At 40.8% G+C, this 21,465-nt stretch overlaps 1 protein-coding gene across 3 annotated transcripts in view; it reads right to left on the bottom strand.

Moving 5' to 3' along the window:
• Positions 1 to 11,725, bottom strand: part of LOC131237251 (histidine kinase 1) — a 124,818-nt gene extending 113,093 nt beyond the window's left edge. Inside the window, exon 1 of one of the 3 annotated variants that reach the window (XM_058234941.1) lies at positions 11,258 to 11,725. In XM_058234941.1, the coding sequence (XP_058090924.1) occupies positions 11,258 to 11,509 (252 nt within the window). In that variant the 5' untranslated portion in view covers positions 11,510 to 11,725. The remainder of the gene's footprint in view (positions 1 to 11,257) is intronic. The other 2 variants (XM_058234939.1, XM_058234940.1) reach the window with 2 other exon arrangements.
• Between the last annotated feature and the right edge of the window lie 9,740 nt (positions 11,726 to 21,465).

Below are 21,465 nucleotides of genomic sequence, written 5' to 3'. Positions count from 1 at the left end.
CGAATATAGTGATTGGTGGAGGGGCATGAGCGAGGAGGTGTTTATCTTCTCAATGATACACCCATTGCCGCTTCTAGTACCCTTTCTCTAGATCGAAAGTTCATGACTTGGTGGCATTGCCACTTAGGCCACCCATCCATAGCTAGATTGCGAATTTTGTTTCCCTCTTCATCTGTCACTAAACCGTTATGCTGTGATATTTGTAAATTATCTAAACATCATCATGCTACATTTCCTCCTAGCTATTCTAGGAGGAAATCTCAAACTTTTCTTCTGATTCACTCGAATGTCTGAGGACTAGCTCCGGTTACCTCCACTTTTGGATTTAGATATTTTCTTACCTTTATTGATGATTATTCACGCATGACTTGGATTTATCTTTTGAAATCTAAAAGTGAAGTGTTTGATGCGTTTAAAGTGTTTTATCATGAAGTGTGCACTCAATTTCAATGTTCCATCAAAACCATCCATTTTGATAATGAGGGGGAATACATGTCTACTGCCTTTCTGTCCTTCTTGCAGGAATGTAGTATTTTGTCTAGGACATCGTGTGCTCGCACACCTCAACAAAATAGTATTGCAGAATGAAAGAATCGTCATCTTCTTAAAGTTGCTCGCACCCTTCTGCTTGGTATGCATCTATCTAAACATTTTTGGGGTAATGCTCTTCTAACTACTACTTTTCTTATTAATCATATACCCTCATGTATCTTGTCTTACAAATCTTCATTTACTATATCATATCCGCATGATAATCTATCTCCTTTACCACCAAAAGTTTTTGGTTGTACATGCTTTGTTCAAATTTTGGAAGGAAGTAATGATAAACTTAGCCCCAGGGCAATTAAATGTGTCTTTCTAGGGTATACTCGGAGTCAGAAAGGGTATAAATGTTTTGACCCATTGACTCACAAGAAACATGTCTTTGCCGATGTAACCTTCTTTGAGGATATTTCTTTTTTCTCAGCTCCAGGCCGATCCCTCCGTGATCCTCTTGCAAGTCAGGGGGAGTATGACTCTTATCCTCTTTCCACTAGTGATCATGGAAAAACTCATCTCCCCTTCATTCAGCATCTTATTGGTGATTTGGGTGAGCCTAAGCCTCTGTGGGTGTATCATTGTCAAGATAAATCCTCACACGCTCAGCCATCCATCCTTCCGCTCACTTTAGATGTTGGCTCAAGTGACTCTCCTACCTCAAGTTTAGATCTTCTGATTGCCTTGCGCAAAGGGTCACAATCTTGCACTCAATACCCCATTAGTAATTTCGTTTCATATGATCATCTTTCATCTTCTTTTTAGTCGTTTGCAACTTCCCTTTCATCATAGACTATTCCTCGATCTCTCTCACATGTTCTTCAAAGTCCAGACTAGACGAAGGCGATAATAGAAGAAATGTCTGCTCTTGAGAAGAATCATACTTGGGACCTTGTGCCACTTCCTTTAGGCCATAAACTTGTTGGCTGTCGATAGGTTTATACGATCAAGTTTCTTCCAGACGGCTCCATTGATCGCTATAAAGCCCGTCTTGTTGCTAAGGGTTATACACAGACTCATGGTGTGGATTACTTCGAGACATTCTCTCCAGTGGCTAAGCTTAATTCGATTCGCGTTGTGATCTCCTTGGCCGTTAATTTATCATAGCCCTTGTTTCAGCTTGATGTTAAGAATGCATTTGTCCATAGGGACCTTACAGAGGAAGTTTACATGCATCAACCTCCTGGCTTTGTTGCTTCTCACAACCCTGCACTTGTATGCTGGTTGAAGAAGGCCCTTTATGGACTCAAACAATCCCCACGTGCATGGTTCGAAAAATTTAGTCAGGCTCTCTTGAAGTTCGGCTTTTTTTATAGTCATGTCAATCATTCTCTCTTTATATGTCGTCGATTAATGGGCATCATGGTTCTCATTGTCTATGTGGATGATATTGTTCTGTCCGGTAGTGATTCTACTGGAATGAGGGAGGTCAAAGATTTTTTGAAGACCAAGTTTGAGATCAAGGATCTTGGTCCTCTTCGCTACTTCCTCAGAATTGAAGTTGGTCGCTCATCATCCAGATTGGTCATGTCACAGCGAAAATATGCGCTCGATCTTCTCATGGAGACCGGCATATTAGGGTGCAAACCTGCTACCACTCCCATGGATACTTCACAGAAGCTTCGACCAGATGATGGTGCTCTCCTTACTAATCCCGGGATGTATCAACAACTTATAAGCCGGCTTATTTACCTGACTATTACTCGCCCGGATCTCTCATTTATTGTGGGCGTTGTTAGCCAATTCATGCAAGCTCCCCGTACTTCCCATCTCACGGCTGTCTACCACATACTTCGGTATCTAAAATCAGCCCCGGGTCTTGGCTTCCGCTTTCAGTTGCATGGTCATCTTCATCTTTCTAGCTATTCTGATGCTGATTGTGCAGGTAGTAATTTTGATTGCCGCTCTACATTTGCCTTTTGTACCTTCTTAGGTGGCAATTTTATAACATGGAAGAGCAAAAAGCAGCCAGTTGTTGCCCGGTCCTCGGCTAAAGAAGAATATTGTGCAATGGCTCATGCGACGTGTGAACTCGTGTGGCTTCGCAACCTTCTTAAAGAACTTGGCTATCCTCCTTCAGATCATGTTCCTCTTCACTGTGACAACCAAGCGGCCATCCATATTGCTCGTAACTCAGTTTTCCACGAGCAAACCCAGCATATTGAGGTCGATTATCACTTTATTCGGGAGAAAGTAGCTTCTAAGGAAATCGTCACTCCTTTTGTTCGATTTGGGTATCAACTTGCTGATGTTCTTACAAAGTCCTTGAGTCGAGATGCTCTTCATCGTGTTCGTAACAAGTTGGGCATGATCAACATCTATGCTCCAACTTGAGGGGGAGTATAGAAAATGCTAGTGTATTGTGTATGTGGTTAGTGGCTCTTTTAGTCCCTTTTAGTGTAAGTGCATGTGCACACTTCCCTCTTCTCCTGCGGTGTACTATATGCTTTATTATAATAAAACATTATGTGTTAGGGCAAGCAAGCCTAACACAACATCTCTCCCAAATTCCCCTCCCTCTCTCTCAATATTCTCCTCTTTTCTTCACATTATTATCATCAAATCATTCTCTACTTACATAACCTCCATATACAAAACAGCTAGAAATGGCCAAGTCCTAAGAATAGCCTCATTCAAATGTCCAGCCCATGACAATGTGCTACATTGGTTAAGATGTTTTCCTCCTCCTAAGGGGTGGGAAATTGAACCTTTTATGAAAAGGCCTGGCTTGGTTGGAGTCAACTCAAGTTGCATGGAGTTGTACGAGTCAACTCAACAAGTCTTGTTGATTCAAGACCGAGTCACATTCATAGTTGAGTTTCCTCATGACTCGGCTCGAAGTCTCCTTGAGTCAAGTTGACTTGGTCAAGTTTTGAATCGATTCACTTAGTTTCTGGTCCAACAAATTTAGGTTTGGCACACATTTAATGACCAGTTGCCTAGTTGAGTCACCATCATTATCTAAACCTTATTGCAATTGAGTGTTGGATATGGGCCAAACAGGCCCACTTGCGGGCAACCATTAGTGGGTTGCTCCTATAGCTTTTCCCACAACCAGTCCTGTAGGTGACTCTGTGTCCTAAACTTGCCTCCTCTTGTGTATAACAGGATGAGATTGAGTATCACTACTTTAGTGCACAACTTGACATGTGATTACTTGCATATTGTAGACCTAAAATGAGATTGAGATTGCTACTTTAGTGTGTGATGATGAAGGTCCCCAAATTGCATCAGACTTGATTGTACTAGAAAAGCGACTTAAGTAATACCCAATTACACATTTGCATGGGGAAGATTCCACAACAACTGCACCAAGTTTTTAAAACTATTAATATGCACTTGAAGATATCCGCATGTAAGTACCGAGCTTTGATAAGATTCTGCAAATAATATTCTTTCAAAAGGTATACATATTATATTATTACATTAAAAAAGGTTTTTAAATTGATATTTGTGAAAAACTAATTTTTTTTAAATAAACTCGATAAGTTGGATAAGTTCATATGTTGGCCGAGTACTCTGATGTAGGACATGAAATTAAACATGATATGTGAGATTTCAGGCTTTAAAATCACCTTAGTTTAGAAACAATTACACAAATTCCATATCCCACATAAAAAGTCCAAACATTCAAGTAAAAGGGAATCTATGCGGGTCCAGGCCAACACAGGCTAAGACTGGACCAATAAAATTATAAACCAAACGATGCTCAAAGGGAAATAGAAATCAACCACACATGCATAGCAAATAGTCCCTAATCCAAGGGATTCCCCAATCTCAATTCAAGGAACCCTAGGGTGAAAAAATGGGTAAATAAATTAGGGCTAATGCAAACTAAGGCTAGGGTTTAGGAAATGGGAATGAAAAAAGGAAAACCAGAGGACAATCTGACCCAAAGAAAGCTCCTGCGTGCAGATGGTGGCTCGAGGCTAACGCACGTGCATGGGTGGGTTGGCCGCTCGTGTGATGGAAGCCCGCCTTCCCAAAGTAACATCTAGGCCTTGGTCGGCCAAGGGAGACCTCCAATCAATCCAAGTTTGACGATTATCCGACATAAGGTCGAGGCGTAGTGCTCCGCCGAAGTTTTAACCCTCTTACAGGTCCAGATTCTGGAAACTGGCTGTAGGAGGATGAATAGCTGCAAAAGATGAGAAATTCAAAGCAATAATGATGATAGAAGATGAGATATATGGATGGAATAGGGTAGGGGCAGATGTGGATAGATGTGGCTTCGCACCACGGTAGTTAGCCCTTCGAAAAGGGATGGCTTCGCACCCACTTTTGAATTCTTCCACAACTCACTAAGAGAGCAGAAAAATAAAGCAGGAATTTTTATTAAGCTTTAATAAATGAAAAGAACTACAAGGGGTGCCTATTTATAGGGAAAACCTTATACCCCAAAAACTCGCACCATGTGCGCAACCTATTACTTGGCGATGAAGTAAACTAAAATAAAAACCAAACAAAGAAAGTTAAAGCGTTCACGATGTTCTAAATAAAAACAATAAGCAAAACCTAAAATATGAAATGAATCCGACGAGTGGGTCACGATCATGAGATCCCATGATGGGCTTTTCTTGACTATCAGGCCTAACCTTTTGAACCAAAACTTCGTCTTCTAGCTAGGAGGCCCTCCGTGGATGTCGTCATCAAGCTAGATCGATAGTGGGGTCCTCCTTCTGCATACGTACGTGTGTAGGGGGTGGTGTGCGTGCGCGTGTGCGCATGATGTCCCCATCAATTCTCCCCGATTGCGAAGATTTCGCCACTGACGGAATAAAACTCCTGAACCGATCTAGGATGTCAGGATCAAGTCTATGAAGCTCCTCCTCAGTGAGCTACGTGCTGTATGAAGCTGGGCGTAACTTCCATTTAACCAGGTACTTCTGAAACCCACCGTCCGACGTGGATATTATTTGATGGTCCAGAATATCCTCTATTTCCTCTCTAGGTGTGGGAAGGGTAGGTATGTGAGGTAGAGGCTGAGAAAATGGGTCGGAAAGGGTGGGTATGAGACATAGTAGCTGGGAAGATGGGTCAGGATAGGTAGGTATGGGAGGTAGAGGCTGGAAAAATGCGTCGGGATGGGTAGGTATGAGAGGTAGAGGTTGGAAAAATAGGTCGAGAGGTGTAAGTATGGGACGTAGTAGCTGGGAAGATGGATCAGGACGGATAGATATAGGAGGTAGAGGCTGAGAAAATGGGTCGAGAGGGGGCCATGGATTAAGGGACAGGTCTAATGAATCAGGATGGTTAGGTAAAAGGCTGGACAATGCATCAATAACCCCTTGAAATGCAACTAGATCTTCCACATTAGATGTGGAACTAATTCCCATGGAGGGTGGAAGATTTGCCACATACACATTGACACCGTTTTGTTTTATAATTTTGACGAGTCCAGCGCTACGCGCGTGTAACTTATGAATGGCCCCCAGAGGATACCCTCAAGCCTGATGCGGACCATCACAGAGTCCCTTACATTGAATTCCTTGAAACATTTATGTTGGTCTGCAGAAAATTTGTAATGTTCATTACTAGTAGTGATCTTCTGCCTGATTTCTTGATGCCATGAATGAATGTGATGCACAAAAGACTCTGCAGGCTCTGACGGCCTATGGGATAGTGACATAGGGACAAGATCAATAAGTTTCTCAGGTTTATAACCAGTAATGACTTCATAAGGACTGAGACCTGTGGACCTATCGACAGAATTATTAAACGCAAACTCAACTGTAAGTATTACGATGTCTCATGTTCTGGTGTGCTCTATATCTCTCCTAAGGGGAGACTCATCCAGTAAATCATCAGGAAAGACATCATGAAACTTATCCACTACCGGAATGGTCTCAGTAGGTAACTCTACACTAGCCTCTAGTACACTCTCTCTAGCCACGAGGCCGCACATGTTGTACCCCTCAAAATAATGGTCTTGATGTCCCTCATGGGGTGGGGGTACGGGTGCACGCCCATGACTGATTCCTTGGCCACCTCCATTCATTGGTCTATCCTCCTGGCCACCTGCCTGAGATTGACCATCTTCCCTAATGGTGGGGTTTGTCCTGAGGGAGGCCTCTATTTGGTCAAGGTGTTGATCTCTGTCTTGTTCCAAGCGCTTACCCTAAGACTCAATCTGCTGGGACAGCTTGTTTAATGACTCTAGCAGTTGTTCCATGTTTAGTGTAGGCTACTAGCCAAAACTATGACCCGTACGTGTGGGCGTACAACTTGCAACTCCACCTAAGGACTTTCTACGATGACTATATGAACTAAATGATCTTATGAGACTATATGAGGGAAACTACGTAGTGCTACTAAAATCCAGCAATATAGCTGTCAAAATAAAGGAATAACAGAAAGTTACAGCAATGTAAATTGCTAACTTCCTGCTAACAGAAATTTCAACAACTAATACGAGGGACTATGGACTCCTAAAAGCTACATATGATGAACTGAATGCATGATGGACTCAAACAAACTAACCATAAACAAGTAATGTATTCCCCTATAAGAACCCTAAGCTCTGATACCAAATTTGATGCATGACATGAAATTAAACATGATGTGTGAGATTTCAGGCTTAAAATCACCTTAGTTCAGAAACAATTACACAAATTCCATATCCCACATAAAAGGTCCAAACATTCAAGTAAAGGAGAATCTATGCGGGTTCAGGCCTACACAGGCTAAGACTAGACCAATAAAAATTATAAACCAAACGATGCTCAAAGGGAAATAGAAATCAACCACACATACATGGCAAATAATCCCTAATCCAAGGGATTCCCCAACCTCAATTCAAGGAACCCTAGGGTGAAAAAATGGGTAAATAAATTAGGGTTAATGCAAACCAAGGCTAGGGTTTAGGAAATAGGAATGAAAAAAAGAAAACCAGAGGAAAACCTGACCCAGAGAAAGCTCATGCGTGCAGATAGTGGCCCGAGGCTAACACACTTGCGTGAGTGGGCTGGCCGCACGTGTGATGGAAGCCCGTCTTCCCAAAGTGACACTTAGGCCTTGGTCGGCCAGGGGAGACCTCCAATCCCTCCAAGTTTGACGACGATCCGACATAAGGTCGAGGCGTAGTGCTCCGCCGAAGTTTTACCCCTCCTACAGGTCCAGATTCTGAAAACTGGTAGTAGGGGGATGAATAGCTGCAAAAGCTAAGAAATTCAAAGCAATAATGATGATAGAAGATGAGAGATATGGATAGAATAGGGTAGGGGCGGATGTGGATAGATGTGGCTTCGCTCCACGGTAGTTAGCCCTTCAAAAAGGGAGGGCTTCGCACCTACTTTTGAATTCTTCCACAACTCACCAAGAGAACAGAAAAATAAAGCAGGAATTTTTATTAAGTTTCAATGAATGAAAAGAACTACAAGGGGTGCTATTTATAGGAAAAACCCTATACCCCAAAAACTCACACCATGTGCGCAACCTATTACTTGGCGATGAAGTAAACTAAAATAAAACCAAACAAAGAAATCTAAAGTGTTCACGATGTTCTAAATAATAACAATAAGTAAAACCTAAAATATGAAATCAATCTGACGAGTGGGCCACGATCATGCGATCCCATGATGGGCTTTTCTTGACTATCAGGCCCACCCTTTTGAACCAAAACTTCGTCTTCTAGCTAGGAGGCTCTCCCTGGACGTTGTCATCAAGCCAGATCGATGGAGGGGCCCTCCTTCTGTGTACGTACGTGCGTAGGGGTGTAGTGTGCATGCGCGTGTGCGCATGATGTCCCCATCATACTCTAAATTAGGAGTCAACTCCATCCAGTGTGGTCATGATATTAGGACAAGCATAAAAAACAAACTTGATTATTGAGTGATAGTTATGTGGGCACTTAGTACTCAAAAACCTGTGAGAAGACAACGGTGTTTTAGCTGGGCCCACACCTCTGATTCTTTTTATCACAACCTTTATGAGATGAGTTAGATGGACAATCTATATTATACCCCTCCCACAACATGAATGAGTGAGATGTTGGATATGAGCTAGTGGGGCCCACTTATGGGCAACCACTAATGGATGGGTTCCTAACAAAATTTTTTTCTCAAAATATCTCCAAATGGATGTCCCTTTTCCATTCTCTCAAAGTTCTAATTTGAATTTAAATTCAAATGTGAAAGGATTGTGATAAGGTAGAGAGTAATGATGTGATGAGGATAAGTCCTATCATATTCGAACTTCTCGAAATCTTCTTAGTTCCTGCCTTTGTAAGATGGTAGGCATTCCCTCATGCATCCGAGTACTTTTGTAGGGAGGAAATGAAGAAGAATAACAAGAGAATACCGATTATCCATTAGGCCACCTTTATATGATCCAAATTGTTGATCATATCCGGTGGCCATCCTAACTATAGGATCAAAGGGGTGATCAGCTCCTTTTCATTCCCATAATAGTTACGCAGACCACTGGATAAGGGTTGTCCATCTTTGATTTTGTGAAGGTTCTTAAAATCGCATAGATACCATTAGATCCTGTGGACCTACCCATTTGGAGGCGTAGATTGGGTACTACCCCCACCAGGACCTAACTAGAGACGGACGGTCCTATCAAGGGGTTCTGAGGGGCCCACTATGATATGTGTTTTATCCAAGCCGTCCATCCATTTTGAAAGATCAATTTAGGGAATGAGCACAAAAAGGAGACAAATCAAAAGCTCGAGTGGACCACACCTTAGGAGGCAATCATGACAATGATCCCCACCATTGAAACCTTCTTAGGGCCCACTGTGATGTTTATTTTCCATCCAACTTGTTCATAAGGTCACATAGTCCTGGATGAAGGGAAAACATAAATATTAGCTTGATCCAAAAACTTCGGTGGGCCCCAAAAGGTTTTTAGCGATAGGCATTCAATCCTCACCATTTCCTATGATGTGGTCCACTTGAGCATTAGATTTGCCTCATTTTTCGATTCATCACCTAAAATGATTGGTCAAAATGGACGGACGATGTGGATAAAATGCATACATCATAGTGGGCCCCAAAATCCCCTAACAAGATCGTCTGTGTCTAGCTAAGTCCTGGTGGGGGCTAGTACCCAATCCCCACCCCCCATCTGGGCCTTTCACTAACTGGGGTTGGCTACATGAATACTGTCAAAGACTATATTCTTAATTAAACTATAGGTCATCAAGTCTTTTAGCACTACTACCACCCATGTCCTTTTGAGCCTTTCCCTTGTTTTTTTAAATCCTTCAACTTGAACCAACACACTCCTTGCTAGTCTAGTCTTGAGTAAAACTAAAAAACAATTATTTATACATGAAGATGTACATATGATAATCAAACATCAAAAATATCAATATAAGTGTTATCTAGGGGTTCACGCAAACATGGTCACATGTTGATACGGAATTTTCAAATAGGCACCATGTGCTTGTCACAAAGAATAGAAGTATGAACCTTGTTGGACTTCCTAATCAAATGCGTCTAAAATTGATATAGTAATGTCTCCTCTATAGACTAACTCATTTTCAACCCTCACCAACAAAGGCCAGTTTTCTCCCTCATGTTTCTTAAATCCTCATTCAGCCCCAGAGTAAGTTTATGCTGTAGAGGCTCACATCATACCTAGTTTTTGGATAAAGATGTTGCAGAAATAAAGCTGGTAAATCATTGGAGTGACCCAGATTATATGGGCCCATCCACGGTAATTGGAACAATTCATACGGTGGGCCCACTATTGATGGCATGTGGTACAGAATCCAGTTGGAAAATCCAATGTGCCTCACTATGACCTACAAATGAGGTGGTTAAGCCAAAAGATCATGGCCTATATAAATGAGCAAAAGCCCAATGATTGATGGCTAGGATCAAATAACATATGCAAAAAAAATTCACTGGGAAACATCATGGTAGGTTCTACTGGCTGAACATTCCCAATCATTGAGAGCAGGCCGACGTACAGTTGACTTGTAAAGAGATCCTCTTGGTGCAGACACATTCCTTGATCGAAAGAGACCAAATTACGGGCCCCACTGTAAATGCAACAATCCCAAAATCAAATTGATTGGATGATCCAAATCTCCAAGCCTCTTGATCAATGGACATTTGTTTGCTGAATTTGGACTGTTGACTATTATCCATTTTAACAGTCGAATTGATAGTGACTAATCATCTAATTAGTTTCATTCTTCAGCATGAATTTTATGGTGATGGAAATTCTACAGCAGGGCCCACCATTTGGACAGCCTGAATTTGGCAAGACATGCCACTCATAGTCATACTCTGCCACAACAGGAAATTCCTCTTATTTGAAACCAATATAGCTACAGGTCCATGGTTTTGAGTCTCTCATGACCCATTACTTTCCACAACCAATCAAATTGAACAGAATCCCAGTTTCATCATACTCACAACAGCAGCAGCTAATAATAATAAAAGAATCTTTAAAAGCAAAATAACCACACACACACACACACACACACACACAAAATAATAATAATAATAATAATAATAATAATAATAATAATAAATAAAAATCCTAGAAGATTAAGGTTGCATTTGGACACCTCAAATTGCATTTATGTTTTTTCCTAGTCTAACTTGAAAGTAACATAATTGCAATTTGGAGTGCAGATCCTCAATATGAATGCTAAGGAAGGAACTTCAATATGATTGCTATTTATTTCAATTGAGCAGCCAAATACACCCTAAAAGTATCAAACCCAAATAAAAGAGTTCCTGAAATTCAAATTTCAAAATACCATGATGGCAAGGCGTGCAACGAAGACACTGTAGTATGACGACAGGCAGTGGGTGTTTGATAACTGAAATTCCTGTTCTTCATCCTCACCGTGAAGAATTCTCCGCCGGCACGGGGTAGAGGACGTTGGGTTATTGCTCCATGTGATGAACGAGCGGAACCCATCAAGAAATCTCCTCCACCGCGATGTGGGCATCGTGGAAATCGATTTAGGAGATTCGAAAGTTACAGAAAGGGGGCTTCTCACGGCCATGTTTCTTCCAAGCAGCTGAGCAAGAAGAACATGCTCATGGACAAGAGAGAAGAGATGAAGAAGGTTCTTGAAGAAGGGGGCTGTTTATTTTCTTTGCTTTGTCATTTCCCACTTTTTCAAATGCGGATTCTTATGCAATTTTTTTTTTTTTTTCAAAAGTGGAGTTCTCATCCGCACTCTCTCTCTCTCTCTCTCTCTCTCTCACGTTGCCTTTGGGAAATTAGACCGTTGAGTGTTTTTTTTTTGTTTTTTTTTTATTTCACAAGAGAACTGATCACCTATCTGCAGGTGTACTACAACATGTAGTACGGTGCCAACTTTTTCCCAACATACCACCTAAATCAGCACCATGAAAACAATAGGCCCACCATGAAGATCACCTTTCTCAAAAATCCGTTGATCAGCTCACACGGTTGTCCAATCCCATACTTAAATGATCGGTTCTTCCTGAGTTGATTCCACCAGGCCCACCTGATAATGGGCCGGCCTGATTTTTATGCCACGTGATCTCCACGGTGGGTGCTACCGGTTTGATAGTACTGATGTCCTATTCATGAAAATTAGCATGGTAAAATAAGTCTCTTTTATCAGTTGATTCAGTTATATTTAGGACGAGAGATTGTGGCATGAGTTGTGTATAACGAAGCTGTGAAGTGGGAAATTCCAAAATGACATTACAGATTTGTCAAAACTCACAAATATTTGTCCACTACGAGTAACATATTCGATGGACAAATCAGTTCACATACAGACTTTTGTGATAGTTGACCACTACTTGAAAATTGGCAGTGACTCATGTTCCTCACATGTGCCACTTATCAATCCCATTCAAAGAAGATTGGGGATAGAGTATATCCTTTAAAACCATATTCAGCATGTAATCCTAATTATTCATTAATAGATACTTAAATTAAAATAGTAAGAGGCTCAAATTCCAATTTCAAAATAAAGTGGTTAGCATTATCTTGGGAGGCGGATTGGTAGTTAGAGTTGAGCATTGGACGGAGTCGAATCGGATTGAGTTCAACTCGATTCGGTATGAAATATACATGGGCCAACCCGAACTCGATTCGATCCGGGACCGAGTCTAGGACATCTGACTGAAAACGATCCGATGCATGATTGGTCTGACCTGAATCGAGTCCGACTCGGTCAGGGAAGCCAAGTTGGATGGGTTGGGTATGGTTTGGATCATATTATGTCTGTGGGTCAAATTATGAGGTATGTGTTATATCCAAACCGTCCATCCATTTGGAGAGTTCGTCTTAAGGCTTGAGCCGAAAAATAAGACAGATCTAAAGATCAGTTGGACCACATTGCAAAAAACAATGGGAGATTGAACGTTTACCATTGAAACCCTTTTAGATATCACGGAAGTTTCGGATTAATATGAAATTTGCTTTTCCTCTTCATCCATGTATTTTTAACATTATTAATAGATTAGATGGAAAATAAACGTTATAGTGGCCCTATGAATTTTTTAATGGTGAAAATCATTATCCTTTTTGTTATTTTCGGTGTGGTCCATTTGAGCTTTAGATATGATTCATTTTTTTTCAAATGCTCTAAAATGATCACGAAAAATGGATAAACGATATGGATATAATAAATACATCATTGTGGGGCCCATGTAATTTTGATCTCATTTGAGTCGTTTGTACAACTTGGAGCTCGAGGCGCGTCTCCACTCATCTTTGCACGACACGTATCCTACACCAGCTGTTGTTGGCTGCACAACACGAAATGAAATCGGATTGCTTATTACTTAATACGCTCTTATCGTACTGAGTAAACTCTGTTGGCCCCACTGTGAATTCATGTGGTTTATCCATGCCATCCATCCGTTTATGCAGATCATTTAAGATGTTGAGCCCAAAATTGAAGTATATCAAAATCTCAAGTAGACCATGTCAAAGGATATAGTGGAAGTATTGATTTCCAACATTGAAACCTTTCTAAGGCGCCAGTGATGTTTGCTTGTCATCCAAACTATTCAAAAGATCACACAGAAATGGATGAAGGGAAAACACAAATATCATCTTGATCTAAAACTTCTGTGGGCCCCTAAGAACTTTTCAATAGTGGACTTCAATTCACGTTGTTTCAGGTGGTGTGGTCCACTTGAACTTTTTATTTAATTAATTTTTGGTTTAAAGCATTAAAATTATATGATAAAACGGATGGACGAAGTTGATATAATGCATGAATGACGGTGGGCCCCACAGAGTTTACTCAGTACGCAATCCGCTTCCGCACGTTGGCACACGAATGCATGTGGCTTATCCTGCTTACTCAGTGGGCGTACTGAATAAACTCTGTTGGGGCCCACCGTGAATGCATGTGGTTTATCCACGCTGTCCATTGGATTTTCCAGATCATTTTAGTGGTTGACCCCAAATTTGATGCATATCTAAAGCTCAAGTGGACCATACCTCAGGAAAAAGTAGAAGTATTGATTTCCACCATTGAAAAATTTATAAGGCTCCAGTGATGTTTATTTGTCATCCAACCTGTTCATAAGATAAATATTCATAAGAATCACTCCGGATCGGATTGGATTGATCTGGATCTGATCCATTCGGTTCGGATTTCGATTAGAATCGGTTCGGATTGACCACGATCCGAACTCGATCTGAAAAACTGTCGGATCTGAATAGCCCTACTCGATCCGCATCGATCCAGGCCGTCGGTTCGGTTCGGATCGGGTCGGATCCACCAGATCGGGTCAAACATGCCCAGCTCTATTAGTAGTAATAACTCCCTATTGTGGAGGGTACTTGGTAAATTTTGTCGGACCCAATGTGATGTATGTCTTATCCACACTATACATCCCTTTTATCAACTCATTTTAAGGCATTTGTCCAAATTGAAACATATCTAATGTACCACACCATAAGAAACAATGGGAATTGAACACTAGCCATTGAAAAATTCTTGGTAGCTAATGAAGTTTTGATCAAGCTGATATTTGTGTTTAACCTTCATCCATGTTTGGGTCACCTAATGAACAAGTTGGATAACAAATAAATATCAACAAGATGCCATTATCCCTAACTATTTTTGTGGTGTGTTTCAATTGAGCTTTGGATATGTTTAAATATTAGGCTCAAGCCATAAAATGATATGATAAAAAGGATGGTACGCATGGACAAGGCGCATACTTCATAATAGGCCTTATAGAATTTACTTAGTGAGGTATGGCATATCGAGTTACACAGTACATCATCCTCTGCATTCCATCTTCCCAAGTATATTTTTAAAACTTATGTTCTATCACCAGTTGAGTTAGCCGTGTGAATAGCCCCTATTAGCACAACTTTACTGGTACCCTATAACCAGCAATGTGGGTGGTGCCTTGACTGTTGGGCCTACTCATGTTACGCATGGGCCCATAAATGAAGAGAGACAAATCTCAGATGGACCACACCACATAAAACAACAGTGAATATCTATTAAAAGGTTTTTGTGGGCCATAATAGTTTTAGGTCAAGTTGATATTTGTGTTTGCCCTTCATCCAGGTTCGTGCAACCTTATCAACAGGTTGCATGGCAAATAAATATTATAGTGGGCCTTAAGAAGTTTTTAATAGTGGGCTTTCAATGACCACTGTCATGACCCTAAATCTAGTGTTGGTAATCCATGATTACTATACACCAAATTTTGGTTGACAGCCTTCGTAGAACTCTGATTTTGGGACTTCCAACTATCACATATTAAGTCCCATAAGCGAGGCTCCACAAGGAGGATTTCTGAAAGTAAAGACGACAAACATGTATCATTTCTCAAAATTTCATCATATTCAACATATATTACTGTGTACAACTGATCAACATCAAGGCAAAACTAAAACATAAACCATGTCATAATTACTATACTTGATGTACATATTAAAGGTATTACAAAAAATATATATATACTGATATGTATAAAACAAAAAGGACAACTGGAGTTTGTAGCCTCTACTCCTACAGCTCCATACTCTCACCTGTAAAAAAAATAGAAAGGAAAGCTTGAGCTACTAAGCCCAGTGAGTGCGTGTGTGAAGAGAAAATGCATGTTTCATGTCATGCTCATATAATGCACAATAAGGCACAGGCTTTCTGGATTGATAACAATAAAATAAAGATACAATACATTATTCCACTTTTTATGTTCCAAATCATTTTTATATACAGAGGTGAGACTTCTACCCACTTGTAACATACATACTCTTTCAACGTTTCCACAACTTTCCACATTTTCCAATTGGATCACCAAAGTCTGAAACAGAGGTGGGACTCGCATATGATTGCTACCCACTTGTATAGACTTTTCCACCGTGGTCAACTACAGAGGTGGGACTACATAGTTCATGGGCCGAACTAGTCTAACCCACTTGTATTGAACCTCACTATCTACCTAACAGCGAGAAGTCATAAGTCGCCTGGCAAAGCGACAGCAGACAATTTACGAGCTCATCAAACACAACCTATCTTTCCTTGCCCATAAGTAGGTCAGGTCTGAAATTGTGGTAATGACCGCTTAAGTTAAAATAGGAGTATGCCAATAGTCCTAGAGGGGGGTGAATAAGTGTAACGCCCTGAAATTCGGGGGTCGAGCATAGCTCAGCTCCCGAGTTCCAAAACATCACTTATGCAACATATTTAATGATGGATGTATGTTGACTGTATTAGTGCATAAAACATGGGATAGATTAAGCCAAAACACAGATATGATTCAGGGATAAGTGAATAAAGCAAGCGGAAGACTTATAGTAAAATGTGTACAAGTGTAAATCCCTGAAGTACATATATAAGCCAGATCGTATGAAAGTGTTATTTAACAAAATTGTAAGTATCAAATTACATCATTTAAGTTTCCAAAAATAATCCCAAAATCCTGCACATCAGACCGAGGCTCTCTAGAACCCGTCTGAAAACTACATATAAGAGAAGGCAGCCTCGTCATCATCCAGCTCCCGCTCTACCTCAAAAGTCGCATCCACATCTGCAACATCAGAGCCTAAGACAGAGTCTGGTGGGTGTTTAACACCACCCCAGAAACGTGGGAGTGAGTGATCAACTCAGTGGAACAATAAAGCACTGGTTAACATGTTATCAGTTCAATCAAACAGTAATGATAAAGCAGGACAATTAAATAAATCCTAAGTACTCTTGTTAATGCAAGGATGAATGCAATATGATGCGTGCCCTCACGCGTACACCCTTAGCGTCTTCATCTTACGTTACGCATGACATCGCCTCAAAGTGCGCCACATCTACAAAGCACATGCAAATGTGGTGCATGGATATGATTACCAAGTTATTATTAGTCCATTTCACACAGCAGGATTGGGAAGCTAAGATACCTTCCTCATGTCACCATCCAAACAGTAATCCATATTAGGGTCGTCAATCCTAGACATCTCATACGATCATATATTTGAGGTCATAGCAAAGGGCTCGTCACCAATCAATACACGCCTTTCATGCCTTTACTACCACAGTTCGGCTCGTCACCTCCTTGCGGTATCCAGGTATGCTCGAGGTCACTACAAAGGGCTCGTCACCAATCAATGTAGGCCGACAACACGAATATAGTGTCCCATACCACCATAATTGGCTCACGAGTTTAATTCCTCACTGGTCACTATGGGGAGGCTCGTCACCCCAGCGTAGGCCGACAGCTCGACCACGGTGTCCCATATCACCATGTCCGGCTCATGAGTCTTAGCGGATCAAGTACCATAGTTAATAGGATTTCACTAGTAAGTTCGGTATCCTAGATTCAAGCAATAGCGTCCACACATGGTGAACATACATCGGACAATCGGGTTACCTGACGAACTCGACTAGCGCGAGTGCACGTTGAGTTGAGCGACATAGAGTGCGCAAACACTCCGCGTGGCCAAACCACTGCCGACAACTCTAATACGACTCGGGTTCGTCTAATACGTCCTGCGTGGCGAAAGCAATCTCAACCACGAACATAGGGTCAATTACCGATTTCCTGGACTAATGCATAGCCCCAAACATCTTACACTACTACAGATATTCATATGGAATGTAAAACATAAATGGAACAACAACTCAAATCATGGTACGTACGCATCTGAAGAATGTCAACTTAACATAAATGTAAGCATAGGTAATGCTTGAATTTAAATAACTTGGAATGTAACTGCATAAAGGAAATCATGCGCATCAATAGGAGTATTGAGAATCACTTCTCAACGCCCACAATTAGTGTAATAAATTACACTTTAGATCATTCATGCATTTCTACAAACACTTAGCATACATGGAACAACATACATGACGTATGTTGGAATACATGCACTTAGACAATTCCTTTTACCAAGGAGTTGTCATACATGCGCCTAGCATACATACATGACAAATAATCATGGCAAACACAAGTGCATATTTTATACGTATACGGTACTTTATAAATACACAGAATACACAAATCTCAATATAGCACATGCATATCAGGAAAGCAATGTAAACACAACATTTGGCATGTGAAATCTCATCCATAACAAGAATAAATCACTAACTAGGATTGAAAGCCTTGAAAACCATAACCTATACACTTAAAGTCCGCACCTTAAGCAAGGAAAGAACCACCGAATTGATTTAGACGAGTTGTCTTCGTCAACGGCGATAGAATACCCTAAAATAAGGATAGAAATGAGATACAACAACACCAAGACTAATCTAAGCTCTAACACAGGTTAGGGTTAGGTTAACTTACCCCAAAAGAACTCAGAACAGTCAGAAGAACGATTCAAAGTGAAGGTTCAAAGATGAAGAAGAACAAGGAAGAATCCAAGATGATTCACCAACTTATCTCTCTCACTTCCTCTCTCTTTTCCACTCTCTTTCCAAGCGGGTTAGAGAAAATTCGTATGGAAAAGAGGGCTAGGGTTTAAGGACTATAAATAGGCCTATTCTTGATGAAAATAACCCTAGGGACAAGGTATATTTAAGTTATAACCAAAGCATGCCTTTCTCGATCCAACGAAGCACTTCTGGTGGGCCTATAACTACGAAAGGTCGGACTTAAGCTTACTGACCATGGATCTAGGTCAGGCTGAGTTTTCATACCGACCGGCTCTTCAGATCAGCCGTGGCGGACCACACTCAATCCAAAGGTCACAGAATCTCGATCAGGTCCACAAGTACTAGGATATGCCTGGGTCAACTATCATAATCAGAGGATGAAATTGGGTCAGAATCTAACGGTCAGATAGCTTAAAATTGTCGCGCAAGCGACACGACTCAGATTTCATAAAAGCTTATTAAATTCCAACCGTTCTCACACTCTTCACTCCGAACTCAATCAAATCGACCCAGAACATCACATGGACTTGATTTTCGAGGTGATGGTCAAGCCCATCTCGGTGACCGCAACAGCCTAAGATCATCGCCATCGGACTTTCGACGCGCGATCCAGGTCCGATCCAGATCTTCCAAAAATTCCACAGAACAACTGGATTTAGCGATGGATCCCAGATTTCAGAGTAACGTAGTGCTAACTAATCTACAAGTTTAGAGCCATGCAGATACAATTTAAAGTGATTGATGCGAATTTCACAAGCAATCGAGTATAGCGCTAATTACCCCAAAAACAACTACTTAAGGAAAGATTAGCACAAAAATTCCAAGGTCGTTACAATAGGACTTTTTAAAATTTTATGCTTATTAACAATCATATTAATCTAATCCTGAGTGATTAGGCATGAAGAGCATCAGGATATCATTAGAGTAACTCAAATGGCTTCCAAGCCAAATTGAGGATCCAATCACAAAGCTATTTGAATGATAAACATGAAACAGTTTATAGTCTATGATGGATGTGATTGTGGGTGAAGAGTGATAAAAAATAAAAGCATTTAAAGAAATCACATAAATAATAAGAGACAAAGATCAATCACAAGATCAATCACAAACACAGTCATTTTTATAGTGGTTCGACTACTTGTCTACTCCACTCCCGGCAGATGCACTCAACCCTTGAGTGTGCCGGATTTCAGTAAGGAGGTTTCATAGCGGTTCACCTCAAACCTAAGGTTTTAAATCAGGTTCACCTTCAACCTTTACAACCTACATTGAGGCTGACTGTTTATGCTCCCTGAGCAAGGGTTAACACATAACACCCGATTTTAGACACACTGACCAAGGATCCACAAAAGTAACCTCTGTTTATGCTCCCACGAGCAAGGGTCAATACAACGCACCCAGTTTGAAACACATTAGCCAAAGATCCACACAAGGAACCTAACTGTTTATGCTCTCCACAGAGCAAGGGTCAACACAACGCACGCACCACATATATTCCCGCCGGAGGCCTCCTACGAGGGCTTGCAAGGGTGAGAAACACCTTAGACCCAATCCTAAAAAGGAATGATCACAAGTGTCCTCTGGACTCTAATAACTTACAAATAAGTGGATGAGTCTCATTCAGCACGTTGACGAAGATCTCCTCCTTGTTGATGAAGAATCTTCTGCTTCCTTGATCCGTAACACAGATGATGTACCAATACACGGCTTCGGGTTAGGTCAAGGTCAAGATGGAATCCTACTCTATTAAAAGTTTTCTTATAAGGAAGATAGAGTGATTCCAGTCATCTATGCATTTAAGGCATCCCAGCTTAATGATTTGCCATTAAGGTAGTAGCTGGAGAATCCTTGAATGCAAAAGTTCATTCCCCAATCCACTCTATTGAAAATCAATGATGAGGGTGGATTGGAGGATGAACTCCCATGAGAGAGAGAGCTTTGGGTATATGATCTAAGGTAAAACACTTAAAAGCACTCCCTTCTTTCTCTACCAGCAACAATAGACAAGCTTTCTTTATATAGGCAAAAGGTTCCAACGGATATAAAACGGTCACATTTATGACAAAGTTCGATATCATCGAGCAGGGTCGATATCATCGAGTGTATACACTCGATTGCATCGACTTGCCGCTCGATGACACAAACTTAAATGTCATACGCTTTTGAATCATTTTGCCAGTTGGTCGATGGAATCGAAACACATGTCGATGTTATCGGATTTCGAACTTTGATATCATCGATGAGAGGTTCGATTCATTGACACTTTGAAAAATGAGAGAGACTTGCTATGAAATATTTCAGGTTTACAAGGATGATCGAGGGACCTTCGAGACATCGAAATTTAAATGTCGATGATATCGATAGCTGTGTCGAGGCATCGATAAATCTAAGGGATTTTCATTTAAGCTTGTTGGACAGTTTTTGTCCCTGTTCGATGCCATCGAAACCGTACCGATATCATCGATATTTGAATATCGATTCTATCGAGTGACCCTCGATCATAGATAAACTACCTTGAAATAATTGCTAGAAGATTAGGCGCCTATGATCGACAACATTGCGGGCCTTCCGATATCATCGAGATTTGAATTTTGATGGTATCGATAAGGGTTTCGATATATCGATGCACGTGTGATTTTTTTAAGTAAAAATAGGGGCACCAGAGATTTGTCTGTCGATATTATCGAGTCACCTTCGATGGACTCGAGATTCAAATATCGATGATATCGATAGGTATATCGATACATTGATAAATCCGTCCAGAGATATATGTGGTTGTTGGACATAATTTGTCCTCATTTCAATGATATCATTTAAGCATCAAGGACATCGATAGCATGGGTCGATCATATCGAGATGTGTATCGATAAAATCGACAAAGCAAGAAAACTAAGAGAATTTTCTGATTTTTGAAAAAGTTTTCTTAACTTAAAAACCCTATGATGTTCTAGTTTATTTTAAGGGTTTTATATACTTGGTGTTTTGGGACATAGGATGTGAGGCTTAGATTTACCTGTGGCGAGCTTGCACACATCCAGATGAGGTAAACGCTTTGAATTGATCTTCCTATGAGGCTCTGGAGTTTAGCTGACTCAGCACTCACGCTAATTGACAAACCAGGGCACTTTCAA

The sequence above is a fragment of the Magnolia sinica genome, chromosome 2 (genome assembly GCF_029962835.1).
Source record: "Magnolia sinica isolate HGM2019 chromosome 2, MsV1, whole genome shotgun sequence".
NCBI lineage: Eukaryota > Viridiplantae > Streptophyta > Magnoliopsida > Magnoliales > Magnoliaceae > Magnolia > Magnolia sinica.
Note: the sequence above shows the minus strand (reverse complement) of the source record. Positions and strands in the feature narration are given on the sequence as shown.